At 44.9% G+C, this 12,728-nt stretch overlaps 2 protein-coding genes across 2 annotated transcripts; one reads left to right on the top strand and one right to left on the bottom strand.

Moving 5' to 3' along the window:
• The first annotated feature begins 1,831 nt into the window (after positions 1–1,831).
• Positions 1,832–5,613, top strand: slc45a1 (solute carrier family 45 member 1). Its single transcript, XM_068742713.1, has 8 exons — positions 1,832–2,252; positions 2,382–2,474; positions 2,743–2,967; positions 3,128–4,014; positions 4,104–4,257; positions 4,336–4,512; positions 4,639–4,844; positions 5,341–5,613. The coding sequence occupies exons 1-8, from the start codon at positions 1,832–1,834 to the stop codon at positions 5,611–5,613; spliced, it is 2,436 nt and encodes an 811-aa protein (XP_068598814.1).
• Positions 5,614–7,514: 1,901 nt separating this feature from the next.
• si:ch211-222l21.1 (prothymosin alpha) lies at positions 7,515–9,889 on the bottom strand. Its single transcript, XM_068742871.1, has 5 exons — positions 9,711–9,889; positions 9,050–9,133; positions 8,755–8,815; positions 8,490–8,569; positions 7,515–8,384 (listed from the first exon to the last, which is right to left on the bottom strand). The coding sequence occupies exons 1-5, from the start codon at positions 9,762–9,764 to the stop codon at positions 8,313–8,315; spliced, it is 351 nt and encodes a 116-aa protein (XP_068598972.1). The 5' UTR covers positions 9,765–9,889; the 3' UTR covers positions 7,515–8,312.
• Positions 9,890–12,728: the final 2,839 nt, after the last annotated feature.

The following is a 12,728-nucleotide window of genomic DNA, read 5'->3' as shown; positions in this document are numbered from 1 at the left end:
TCCCACACTATGGTAACTGATTATTTGAAAATGTACTTTGTTTCACAATTCATGTTGCGTAATTTGTGCAACAGGTGAGGTCACAGGTATAAGGTAAATTATTGCCATGTCCATTGTTTGCCCGATTCTGTCGGGTTTTTATTGCTTTTATTGCCCCTCTGCTTGTGATTTATCAAATCCTGAGACTAGCAAAGCCATTTTGTTCAGCCTGTACTTCAGTCCCGTTTGATGTGCTTAAATATTCTTTAATCACAGAATTTCAGGAAAAAAACCAGCTGTAACTAATAGTTACTTCAAGATTTTACCCTATAAATTCCATATCTGTAAATCACCCTCAACAGAAACTGGCTTGTAAAAATTGTTTCATAAACACAACACTCCTTTGCACCTTCTTACCTCTGTAGAGATTTTCTATCAGTTCATTTAACAAAATGCTACACTTGCATTTTGAACATACATTGGTAAACACATTTTACCACAGCACAAATCCGTTTTGATGTATTTTTTGTAAAAATCTCACATTGTGAATTTTGAAAATATTGTATATTTGACTGTGGACGAATCTGGATCCTGATTTATTTGAGCTGCAATCCAGAAGCTCTGACACTTTACCCAAAACATTCAGAAGCTGCATAAGGTAGATAGTGAAGTGCAGCATGCATTCAACCAAACTGCTCCAAAGGTGACAGATATTTATGATTATAAATTATTTTTGCAACATGCAAAATTATTAACCTTAGGCGTTGCCATTACTTCTACATGCAGGCGAGGGCATTTACTTTCACAATAAAGATAAGATGAAAATGTTCAGAATATATCTTTAAATATTTTCAGAAAGATTCATATCTATATTTTACTTTCTGTTGTATCACTTTCAGGAGATGTAGCTCAATGGCAGTGATGATTATTGTGAGCTCAGCATCTCTCCTGTGCCCCAGGAAGGTTTTAATACAAGTAACGGCCCTGATGAAACCTCAAAGGAAATCTATGTTATAATGCAGCAGAGTATAGATGGACCTTTGTGGACACAGACTGGTTTTCTTTTAAGGAGACAGTTCGCCGCGTTGCAGGGAGGGGCGTGACGTCACGGGGGAGACCGGGAGGATGAGGCGAAGGGAGGAGAGGAGCTGAGGGGGAAGGAAAGGGGACGGATGGGAGAGCTGGGGGGGGGGGGGGATGACTGCACGAAAAAGGGAAACAAAACAGCAACCATGCCTCCAGCAATTCATCGTATCTATTCTGTTATAACCCGAAACGCGTGGACCGCCTGCCTGTTCAGCATGACGCGCTGCGTGACGAGCCTCCCCCGGTCAGGTAGGCTAATTATCAGCATCTTTCTATTCTACCGCCTGCTTCATCTGATCTTAGGTCGATCGTGTCAAATCGGGGGGGGGGGGGGCAATAATTCTACCCATGAATGAATTGATCTGCTGGACGTGACTGCATATTGGATAAACGTCGGTCAGATGTTTATCCTTCATCCTTGCCCTGCTTTAACCCCCCCTCTATGAAATATTAAAAAGGAGCCGGGCTCCTTCAGAGCCTGCATGCGCCGCATCCTCTGCTGCGGGAGTCAGACAGCCACGCCGGACACACACGCACGCGTTTTTGCGCACACCACTAACATGCGCATTGGTTGCAGCGCGTCGCGCCCGTCGACGCGGGGGCCATTGTTGCTGATGACTGCGGTATCCTCTTGCTGTGGGGTTTGCCATCAGCATCGCGTCTCACATGCTACATTGCGTTGATCTTGAATGACCTCTGATATGATATCGGGTTTTTAACTGTCTTTAACCCTTTCCCTGCGCTGCAGCGTAAGCTGGTGTGAGAGATGTCGTCCCCAGGCATGGGCACCCCCAGTGACCCCCTTTTGGCGAGTCCAGGAGGGAGGTTATCCACATCTCAGGCAGGTATTTGGAGGAGCTCGCTCCCCAAAACCGCCAGCTTCCCAACGTCCACCACTCGGCACCTGAGTCACAGAGCCAACAACTTCCAGAGGCAGCCAAAGCATCGGAAGCTGATAAGGCCTTCGCCGCCGCCGCCGCCCAACACGCCCTGCCCTCTGGACCAACTGGACCTCAGCGAGCTTCCCCCGAGGCGCACCTTCCAAGAGCTGCTCTTCAACGGCTGCATCTTGTTTGGTATTGAATTCAGCTACGCCATGGAGACAGCCTATGTGACTCCTGTGCTTCTACAGATGGGCCTGCCTGATCAGTTCTACAGCTTGGTGTGGTTTATCAGCCCTATACTGGGTAAGAGAACCGGAGAGCGAGATGCCTACCTGGGTGTCGTGAGATGCTGTAGATCGTGCTATTTCTGAGTAGTGATAGTCACGTAAAACTGTTTGTACTCGAACTCCTTTCTCTGTATTTGGCTTTCAGGCTTTCTCGTTCAGCCTCTCATCGGAGCGTGGAGTGACCGTTGCACATCCCGGTTTGGGCGAAGGAGACCCTTTATTTTTGCCTTGGCTATAGGTAGGACATGCACCCCAGTCATTTTGTACCAAATAAGCACCAGTTACATAACATTTAAAACGACTTATGGCTGTAGGGAAACTTCCCTGAGGAGCACCTGCATCACCCACGTGTAGATTTGGAAACATTTTAACAACCACCTTCTGATAAGGAGACGACACTCTTACCACCTAAGCCACAGCCTCTCCTTATTATGACTAATAAAGCCGAATACGACTATAGTAAATGGTCAACAGCAGTGTCTCACTTACACTTTTCGTCACAACAGGGGCTTTGGTTGGTCTGTCTTTTGTGCTGAACGGGCGGGACATCGGTGGCTTGCTGGCAGACACAGCCTCAAACCACAAGTGGGGAATCATTCTGACGGTGTGCGGTGTGGTTCTGATGGACTTCAGCGCTGATTCAGCTGACAACCCAAGTCACGCGTACATGATGGACGTGTGCAGCCCAGAGGACCAGGATCGGGGGCTGAACATCCATGCACTACTAGCAGGCAAGAACGCACGTTGCTCAGTCACAACCTCTGGGTTTGCTGATCATTACAGCAGCATGGGAGACGACGGCTCTCATTTTCAGCATTTCATTGGAAATAACTAAAACAAAGCTTCAAGTCATGAGCAGTAACTAAGGTGCTTCTCGATTATGCTCCTCAGGACTTGGAGGTGGATTTGGCTACATTGTTGGTGGCATCAACTGGGACCAGACACAGTTTGGACGGTCAATGGGAGGCCAGTTGCGTGTCATATACATGTTCACAAGTGTCACCTTGGTGATCGCTACAGCCATGACTCTGATGAGTATCCCCGAACGGCCTCTACCAAAGAGCCAGCCAAACAAAAACTCTAGCAAAAACCACCTAAAAAGCCCCAGCCTCCCTCTTCCTCCTTCTCCCCCTGTTCCCCCGGGTTCAACTTTGGGACTGGACGAGGAAGACGAGGATGCTCTTTACGGCTACAGTTTCTCTGCAAAGTCTCATGCATCGAACACTGACACTCTTTCCCATTCTTGCAGTGCCAATGCACGCCTCTGTGCTGGTCTCACTAGCCCCATATCCCCCCTGAGCCCCCTCACACCAAAGTATGGCAGCTTTATTAGTAGAGACAACTCACTCACTGGAATCAATGAGTTTGCTTCCTCATTAGGAACCTCCTATATAGACAGCGTGCTTATAGATTGCCACACAGGTCAGACGCCACAGGCCTTGACCTCCGACTCTGCCGCTGCTCTCCTGCCTCCAGGAGACTACCCTCATCCTAACGATTCTCCACACGAGGTAGGGAGACATCTTGTGGGACAGACCCAGGATGATGCTGCGTCTCAACCTACTGGGGAAGCTCAGGATGCTGAGGCATTGCAGCCTGAGGGAGATACACCATCTCAGGTCACGGCTGGGGCAGAGCTTGGTGTCGGGTCACATCAAGGCTCTTCTGCTAGTATCCTGAAGCGACCCCAAAGTCTTGCGCTAATGGAGGCGCCTATGGCAACACAGATTGTTGGGCTGGAGAATGGACGCAGGAGGACTGTGACTTTCAGGCAGCAGGTCGGGACACATTTAAAAATGACTGAATCGGCGTCGTCCGTCGTAAATGCTGCATTTTTAAACACTGTTTGCCCTTTCCTCTGGCGAAGGTCGCCAACATTTTGCTGAACGGCGTGCGCTATGAGAGCGATCTGAGCGAGAACGCGGAGACGGGAGAATCCCAAATGTCAATGAAGCTGCTGTGCATAGCCATCTACAGGATGCCGCCGTCCCTCCGAAGTTTGTGCACTAACCATTTTCTAGGTGAGACGACTTTTATTGTGTTCCACCACTCCTTTTGTGTGCATTTATTTCCAGCTGATGCATTGTGGCTCTCTGTAGGCTGGCTGTCCTTTGAGGGCATGCTGCTCTTCTACACTGACTTCATGGGGGAGGTGGTGTTTAAAGGAGACCCAAAGGCACCCCATGACTCTGAGGCCTACCAACGCTATAATGCTGGCGTTAGCATGGGCTGCTGGGGCATGTGCATCTATGCATTCAGTGCTGCTTTCTACTCAGGTAAGACACGCTCGTAACATATCATGTCTATGACGTGAGTGTCGCTCGAGTGTTTTTGCCACTCGTGCTAAATCTTTGCATGTGTTGTTTCTTTTGCCTCTCTGGGGTTTCCTCTTCACCTGTCAGCCATATTGGAGAAACTGGAGGAGCGTTTCTCTCTTCGCACTCTATATTTTTTCGCCTACCTGGCATTTGGTTTGGGCACCGGCCTTGCTACACTCTCCACCAACCTCTATGTGGTACTGTCTCTCTGTGCTACGTATGGGGTGCTCTTCTCCTCGCTGTGCACTCTGCCTTACTCTCTCCTATGTGAGTACTACCAGAGCCCTCAGGTCAGTACCCTAATACGTTAACAGATTACTATGTCGGGTCATTTTGTCATTGCTTGATGGAATTTCTTTCGGATCAACCTAAATCACTGTTAAACAGTTCGTCATTTTCGGAAAATGCGATGTGGTGGACAGGTAAATGAAGCCAACAGCTGGTGAGGCTTGAATAAGGGATATGCTTATCACAACCTGTAGAGTTCAATAATCAGCATTTTCGAGCATCCTGTTTTTGTGATTAGATGTAGCTGTAGCTGGTGGCCAGAATCTTTTTTTTTTTTTTTTTACCACTATCTTGCTGCTTCTCTTCCAAGTGTTAATGCAAAGCGTAGCACAGTGGGATGCTGGGTGTAGCTTCTTCTGTAGATGGTGCACAGATATGAGAGAGCAAGCGTCTCTGTGAGAAAGTGAATCAGAGCATTTCTCAAAATGTGGAGCTTTTTCTTTTTTACTGATTTTATGGTGCGACAAATTGACTTATGTCATGTCACATGTTCCTCAGTTCTGTGGCTCATCAGAGGAGGGGACCAGACGAGGGATGGGGGTGGACATCTCTCTGCTCAGTTGCCAGTATTTCCTGGCTCAGATCCTGGTCTCTGTGGCGATGGGACCTCTGACCTCACTGGTGGGTGGGGCCCAGGGAGTGATGTACTTTTCAAGCCTGATGTCATTCGTGGGCTGCCTGTACTCCTCTCTCTGCGTGGTGTACCAGCTGCCCCCCCCTGAGGGTGAGCCCCCCGAAAGCGAGACCCAGCCACTATTGGTGCACATTTAAAAAAAACCAAAAAAAAGAGCCTCTTAATTTACTTTACCTCACACTGTCACCTGGTTGGCGTTCACAGCCTGACACACACTGATCAGCACGGTTCTATAGATCGTCTCACACTGATCAGCACGGTTCTATAGATTGTCTCACACTGATCAGCACCGTTAGTCTCAGAGCTGGACAGACAGAGAGGCAGACACTGGCCACGACTGTGACACGCGTATACATGACCCGTGTGTGTCCAGTGTTCCCATTGCATCATAACCTTAGCAAACAAAATGCGTGACCTTCCTGAATGCAGCGTGGGACAAATGTATACCTGTGTATGTATACCTTATGTCGGATTATTTGATGTAATAATCTGGCATCATATGTTCTTGCTTGTCAGTGTTCAGAATAGAAAGGTTGACCACTCCCTTTCAGGCTAACCTTCGCTCTTCCCTCCGTTAATCAGTTGCCAAACATCTGCATGAGCTCCATTCTAATCTCTTAAAATCCTTGAAGTTCACGTCTTGTTTTTGCTACCTAATGGCCAAGAGAACGTCTGCCTGCCTGTTTCTCTGAGTTAGCATCGTAGCATCACAACCGTAGGCAGATCTCTCCTACTATATTTTAGCCAAATTGTATTCTCCACATGAAACTAAACGTTCATTCACAATCGTTAAAGGTTTTGCATTGCTCACAATTTTCAACACTTTTTCATTCACTACAAGAATCACCACAACACTAACTCAAACTTCACAGTTGCTGGGTGATTATTATTATTTTTTAACTCATTGTTAATCCCAAATTAACAATGCTCAATTAATCAACACACAGTGCTATGTAATAGGACACACACACACACACACACACTTTCATAGACACGAAGGTGTACCGGTGGGCCCTCTCTAAGCCTTGAGCTGTCATCCTCCTCCTGGCCATTCCATTGTAATGACTGATTCTTGTCATTATCAGGAAGAGAAGTTGAAACTGGGGTGTGAATCAGCATTCAGTTGGAAACCGAACAAAACAGAAGAACAGCAAACAGGGAGAAGACTCATGTGAACAGTGGGTAACCCTGAAGGTGGACAGCGTTTAAAGACTGTGGGGGGGGGGGGGGGGGGGGGGGGGGCACACGACCAACAGCAAGTGCTTATTTTGTCATTTGAGAGCATGATGAAGCTACTATACGCTTCTGCTCCACGACCCCGAAGCCATCTGTTGCACATCTCTGTTGCAATGACGTAATCGTTTCAGCCAGGTATTTTTTACAAGAGGTCTAAAAATCTGATCCCCTCCTTCATAAAAATAGCACTTGTTTGTTTTTAAACATCTGTTGTGCCACGGCAAACTTTCTGCTCAACACGGGCAATAAGTTTGACTTCAGGGCTTTCAAAAAATAATTTTATCTTCAGCATATGATCAGTTTTCAATCTACAATTGTGATTTAGTAGCTTACAGAGAACCTCATCTTTGTCTTAGTTGCTGCCTAAAATGCACAACATGCTAGTGTTTCTGGGGAAACAATAAGTATATGGATCCTGCGGTTGCAGCTCCAAAAAAATAATTGACCACCTATCGCTGAATATCAGCAATGCTTCTGTAACACGTTTTTATCCAGGGTTCAGTTCAAACTAAAACAACCGTTTTGCCACGTTGGATTCATGTGTCAATTATTTTCAGTCATGCAATCTTATTTTACACCACATGGTGGCGCCAGGAGACATCTCAGCTAAATTCTTTGCGTGGACCCGTTTCCATTACCAAGTGAGAGGACTCCTGTTCCTTCCTGCAAATGAGACAGCCATTTTCCATGTTTAGAAAAATTGGGTCAAGTGACATCACCTACTTATAAAGCGATGGTTATGATTAAGATGCAGTAATGATCTATAAAACGGCATCAGAGGCAAACATATATTTAAGTAAAAAGACATTTTATTTGTTAATCAGAATATACAAAGCAGTGGCTGAAGTAACAAATGTTATTCCGGTTCTGAAAAAGGCAGTCTTGGGACACAAAACTGGGCTACTCAGCCATAAAACAAAACTCATTTAACGCAAGATAAACAAGTATAAATGGTACAAACTTGCGTGGAATGCATACAGAACAAACGACCAAAGCCTTAAGATTTAAGAGGGGTTAATTAACAATGCAAATTCTGCCTGCATAAAACAAGATCAAGGGATCTTATCATGGAGGTGCAAGACAGAGCCCCCTTTATTCATTTGCACCATCTGTGACGTTAAACAGGGCAGCCAAGCCAAGGATTAAGTAGCAGCTCACCACAAAACATTCTGCCTCAACAACAACTGTCCATTAGCCCCCGCTTAAAACTTATCTTTGGTCCTTTTTAAGTGAATCTGAGCGGTCAACATGAGCAGCTGCCTATATGAATGAATTGTCTGGTCAGCACTGGCATAATAGAGATTGCGCTTCCAACATACCGATATAAAACCCTCATGAAATGAACAAAACTGATCTCATGGCGCGGCCCCATTTATACAAGTAAAAAAAAAAAAAGAAGAAGAAGCTCCTTTTAAAGACCAATAAATAACATTTCATAAAAAAGGATGCAGGGCCACCATCTCTCTCAGGACTCCAGTGCAATGTGATAACATGGGAGCAAACAAAATGAAATGTTTCTCAAAAGGAACAGACGGCACACGCTCTACACACAACGTTGACCAGGCTGGTAGGACAGTGCCGACAGGAGCCGGCCGCCGACCTAGGCCTCCACTTCCGCCTCTTTAGCGGCGCCGTTTTCCTCCGTCTTCTGCTTTTTTGTATCCACTTTTTCCTAATAAGAATAAACACACGCACGAGAAGAGATCAAGGTTCCGCAGAGTTGCCATCACGTTAAAAAAAAATCAACTGGTTTTATCTGCCAGGTTGGACAACACACCTCGTCCTTCTCCTCCTCAGCCGCACGCTTCACAGGCGGTGCGTCGGTATCCTCTGCAGGGGGCGCCTCCTCCGCTTTTCCTATCAGGACAGTTTGTCAACTTCATAAATTATACCCGTTTGAGTGTAATTAGGACAAATTCACGGAAGAACTAATCCATCAAAATGTAGCCGTCAACTCAAGGTCAGGCTTGAGGCTCTAAGGGACCAGCCGCCAGTAATAAAGTGTTAAATGCGGGGAGGTAAACTGCTCTTTATGAACACACCATCGCCATCTTTGCTTTCCTCTTCAGGTTCCTCCACTTTGTCACCGTGATCGGCACCATTCTGCAGGAAGAGAAGGAACAAACATACAACACAATCATTTTACGATTATCAAAAACACTGAATCACAAGTAAAATGCTCCCACGGTCAGACACACGGGTGCGCTCGTTTTACTCTCCAGAGTAAAGCTCTGACCGGAGACAAACAGAAATGGCCGCGGACTTTCCATCTCTCCAACCCAAACAAAGCAGCGTGCCGCTGAGACAAAAGGCCATGAGGCCGGCCTCCTCGCTCACCGTGCCGTTCGCAGGTGCGTCCCCGTTGTCCGTCTTTTCTTCTTCTACCTCCTTCTCCTCCACTTCTTTTTTCTCTTTCCGCTCCTACAAAATAAGAGCACGCCTCTTAACACAATGAGCGACCGAGCAGAGACTCCATTTGCGACGCGACACGTTGCGTTTCGTTGAATTAAATTTCTTTTTTTTCTTGGCGTATCTGAAGTTTTAAGTCCACATCGCAGGAAACAAGGACTCATTGTGGGCGACGTTTCGCGTTTTCACTCGAGGCTTTGTGACGGACCGGTATCGATACTCTCGTCTTCCCGCCCACAGCAGCAGCTCGCCTCGCCAGCTGCAGCCTCTCTGCCGCTTTGTCTGCGCTGCGAGGCGCTCGTAGCGAACTACTTCACCTCCGGCGGACTTCCATCCACACAGCGTTTAGTTAGCGACATTTAAAATAGCCCCGTGTACCGCGTCGCGCTGTCGGTATTTCACTATACCCGTCGTTTAGGTAAATATACGTATTTTTACCATTTACAATTCAATTAACCCAGAGTCACCGAGCTATCTCACCAAAGCTAGCAAGACAAATGTTAACGTAAACACAACTTGACCAAAAAGTTCAGAGAAAATCTTTGCACAGGCCAGTTAAAAAAAAAAAAAAGAAATCAATTAAACCCACCTTTACGGAAACCTCTGAAACCTTTGTGGTCGTATCTACTGCTGTTTCGGCCATGGTTGGTTTTGGATTAATTAATGTAGATAAATTCTACTCCTGTTCAAAGAATATTTTAATATCTCGGCTGTTCACTTCCGTGCGGACGGTCCTCGGAGCAGAGATCGAAATGGTGCCTCGCCGTCTCCCCGCTTTTCTCTCGAGCTAGTTGAAAAGCCACTCTTGTTTGGTACAGCGAGCAAATCCCGCCAACGATTGGAGGAAGCCGACCGCCGGTGCATTCGATTGGAGGAATAACCTGTCAATCACGATGAGACGTTCCGCCCACTGGCGACCTCATCGCTGATTGGTCACTCGCTTTAAAGCGCTGCACTGTGACGCCAGAGTTCTCCTTCCTCCTTCTGTGTTCACCGTTTGTTTGTTTATTTAATTTTTAAAAAAATCTAAATTCGAACAATATACTTAAATGGTCGGTTTATTAAAGTTGTAGGATTCGACCATCGTCTTCTGACGACAGAGTACTGCCGTAGAGAGATGAATTGTGAATGTTGCATGAACATGTGCGCATGAGCGGCATCTTTTGTCTTTGCGATGTTACTCCGCAGCGATGGGGTATCAAATTACATTAAAAAAAAAAAAAAAACGACGATATGACAACTGCGGCCACTCCTCTTTTCTATATTTAACACTCGAAAATAAATGCTAAGTGCTCAAGTGGGCTTACATTTCATTTTTATTATTTTTTATTAAGTAAGCCAAACAAGTAGAAGACAATTAATCAATTTAAGAAAGATTCCTGTAATTAATTTGTAGCATACAACACAAACTGATGGGTGAAGCATTTATGAATTCAGAATACACTGAAATGTGACCTTTGTGTAAATAATAATTCTTTCATATGAATACACTCAATGACTTGATGAAAGCCAATTAAAAATTACGTTTATTTAAACATTAGTATCGTACATAATACACAACAGTCAGTAAGAGAAACGTATATCTGTTTCTGTAAATATTTGATAGAGTAATGTGCTAAACATCAGACTTTGCAATCAGAGACAGGAATGGAGCGTTTGTGTAGAGAAACATTTATAGAATACATTCAGGTACAGGTAATGTGATGGTAATGGTTTATTCCTGGGATAGTAAAGCCATCCAAAGTTGAAGAAGACCCGAACAACTTTATGTCTGAGGTTAAGTCTAATCCTGATCAGAGGTAACCTGCAAATATGTATTGATACCTTCATGTGTAAACAAATAAAAGTGATGACATGCACCATGTAATAACAATGTAATGCCATAGGGGCATTTCATGAAGTGATTTGACAACTGTAATAAATTCTGACTTTTCTGGCTAATTTTCTTTGCCACCACTCATCTCACTCATCCAACTGTTAACCCAAAGAAAGTGAAGACAAACCTACAAATGGTTTGTACCTATAGTGCCTCAAAGGGGGGGGGGGGGGGGGGGGGCAGCATGGGTAAAATCTACACTTAGCATTAGTCACGCCAATCTTACAGCAGTATAATTCCTCAAGTATAATTCCTCCATCATTGTTTCTGCCCATAACCAGCTGTAATTATATTCAGTTTACCTGTAGTTATCAGATAGTTGCCGGAGCAACGAACTAACTCTATTGTATGAAGCATAAATGACACATATTTGAGATACATTTCAAATATTCCTTGACAGTCCTACTCATGTGTGTGTCCTGAAGCCAACACACCCAAACAGGATATCTCGACAGAAGTGTTTCCTTTCGGCCTCGAATTTTAGAAGCTCCAAGGACCTAATCCCACATTGTCTCCGTTATCTGTTCCACGCTATACCGGCTTTCAAGACACTGATTTTGAGAAAACCTGCAAGTGCCCTTTAGTCATTCAACTCTGATTGCGCTGAAATATAATTATGGCTGTATTTAAATTCACAGATCAAATGGGTGTGTGGCTACGTGGTTTATTGTCTGTCTCTAACATAAAATGACTTTGTTGCTGTGTCATAAAAACTACTTGGTAACTAATACTAATGACATAATAAAACACTAAAATGTCTCAAAGGTAATTAGAAAATCATGAATAACAGGCATAAAGGTAATGTCATTGCCTTACATCAAGCATAAGTTTACATATGGTATAGAATATGTATTTATAATAATGCATTTTCATATGTTGCTTTTCAAGGCACCCAAAGACACTCTACATTGTGCGTTATTCATACTGTAGCCACAGCTTCCCTGAGGCAGACTGACAGGAGCGAGGCTGCCGATTTGCGGCATCGGCCCGCCTGACCACCACCGACATTCACTCGCTCACTACATTCACACAGGCAATGTGGGTGAAGTGTCTTGCCCAAGGAAACAACAACAGCGTACACATGTGCCGGAGCTGGGAATTGAACCGCCGACCCCTGCGCCACCGTCGCCCCTTATTGGCATTACAAGTACAATGAAATTGCAAAAACAGAAAAAAAACTGTTTCCTCAAGTGTCACTGCACTTGAGGATAAGGACTCTTACTCGCATTGCATAAACGGTTTCATTTTAGAAATGTAGATACTGTGGAGACTGAGGAGCAAAAAAAAAAAAGTAATGGCCTCAGTGTTTGCACAAATTCACAACACGTACATGAGGAATAAGGAGAAGAATTCAAAGGAGCTATTGCTCACTTTTTTCTGTTGCTGGAAAATGGGAGCAGTGAGAGAGGGACGGTGTATGTGAGGTCATTTCCTGTACATTTCCATGTGCCACAAATCTGTTACAAAGAAAAACTATCTATGGCCGGACTGTTCATTGGCAGGTAAAGATGAGAAGCAAACTGTCGCAGCAAGTTGAGCATTTAAGGGAAAGGAAAAGTTGAAGTAGAGATACAATACAGTGCTTTGTCGAAACCTCTTATTGGCTGAAGAACTTGACTGTTTACCACACGATCCACGAGTATGGAGCGGAAAACTTTTTAAGCTATTAAAATATATGAAACCACAGAATGCATTGCTGTGTGAAAGAAACGTCTTTTTGTATTTGTTGAA

This window comes from Brachionichthys hirsutus, chromosome 8, assembly GCF_040956055.1.
Source record: "Brachionichthys hirsutus isolate HB-005 chromosome 8, CSIRO-AGI_Bhir_v1, whole genome shotgun sequence".
NCBI classification, from domain to species: domain Eukaryota; kingdom Metazoa; phylum Chordata; class Actinopteri; order Lophiiformes; family Brachionichthyidae; genus Brachionichthys; species Brachionichthys hirsutus.
Note: the sequence above shows the minus strand (reverse complement) of the source record. Positions and strands in the feature narration are given on the sequence as shown.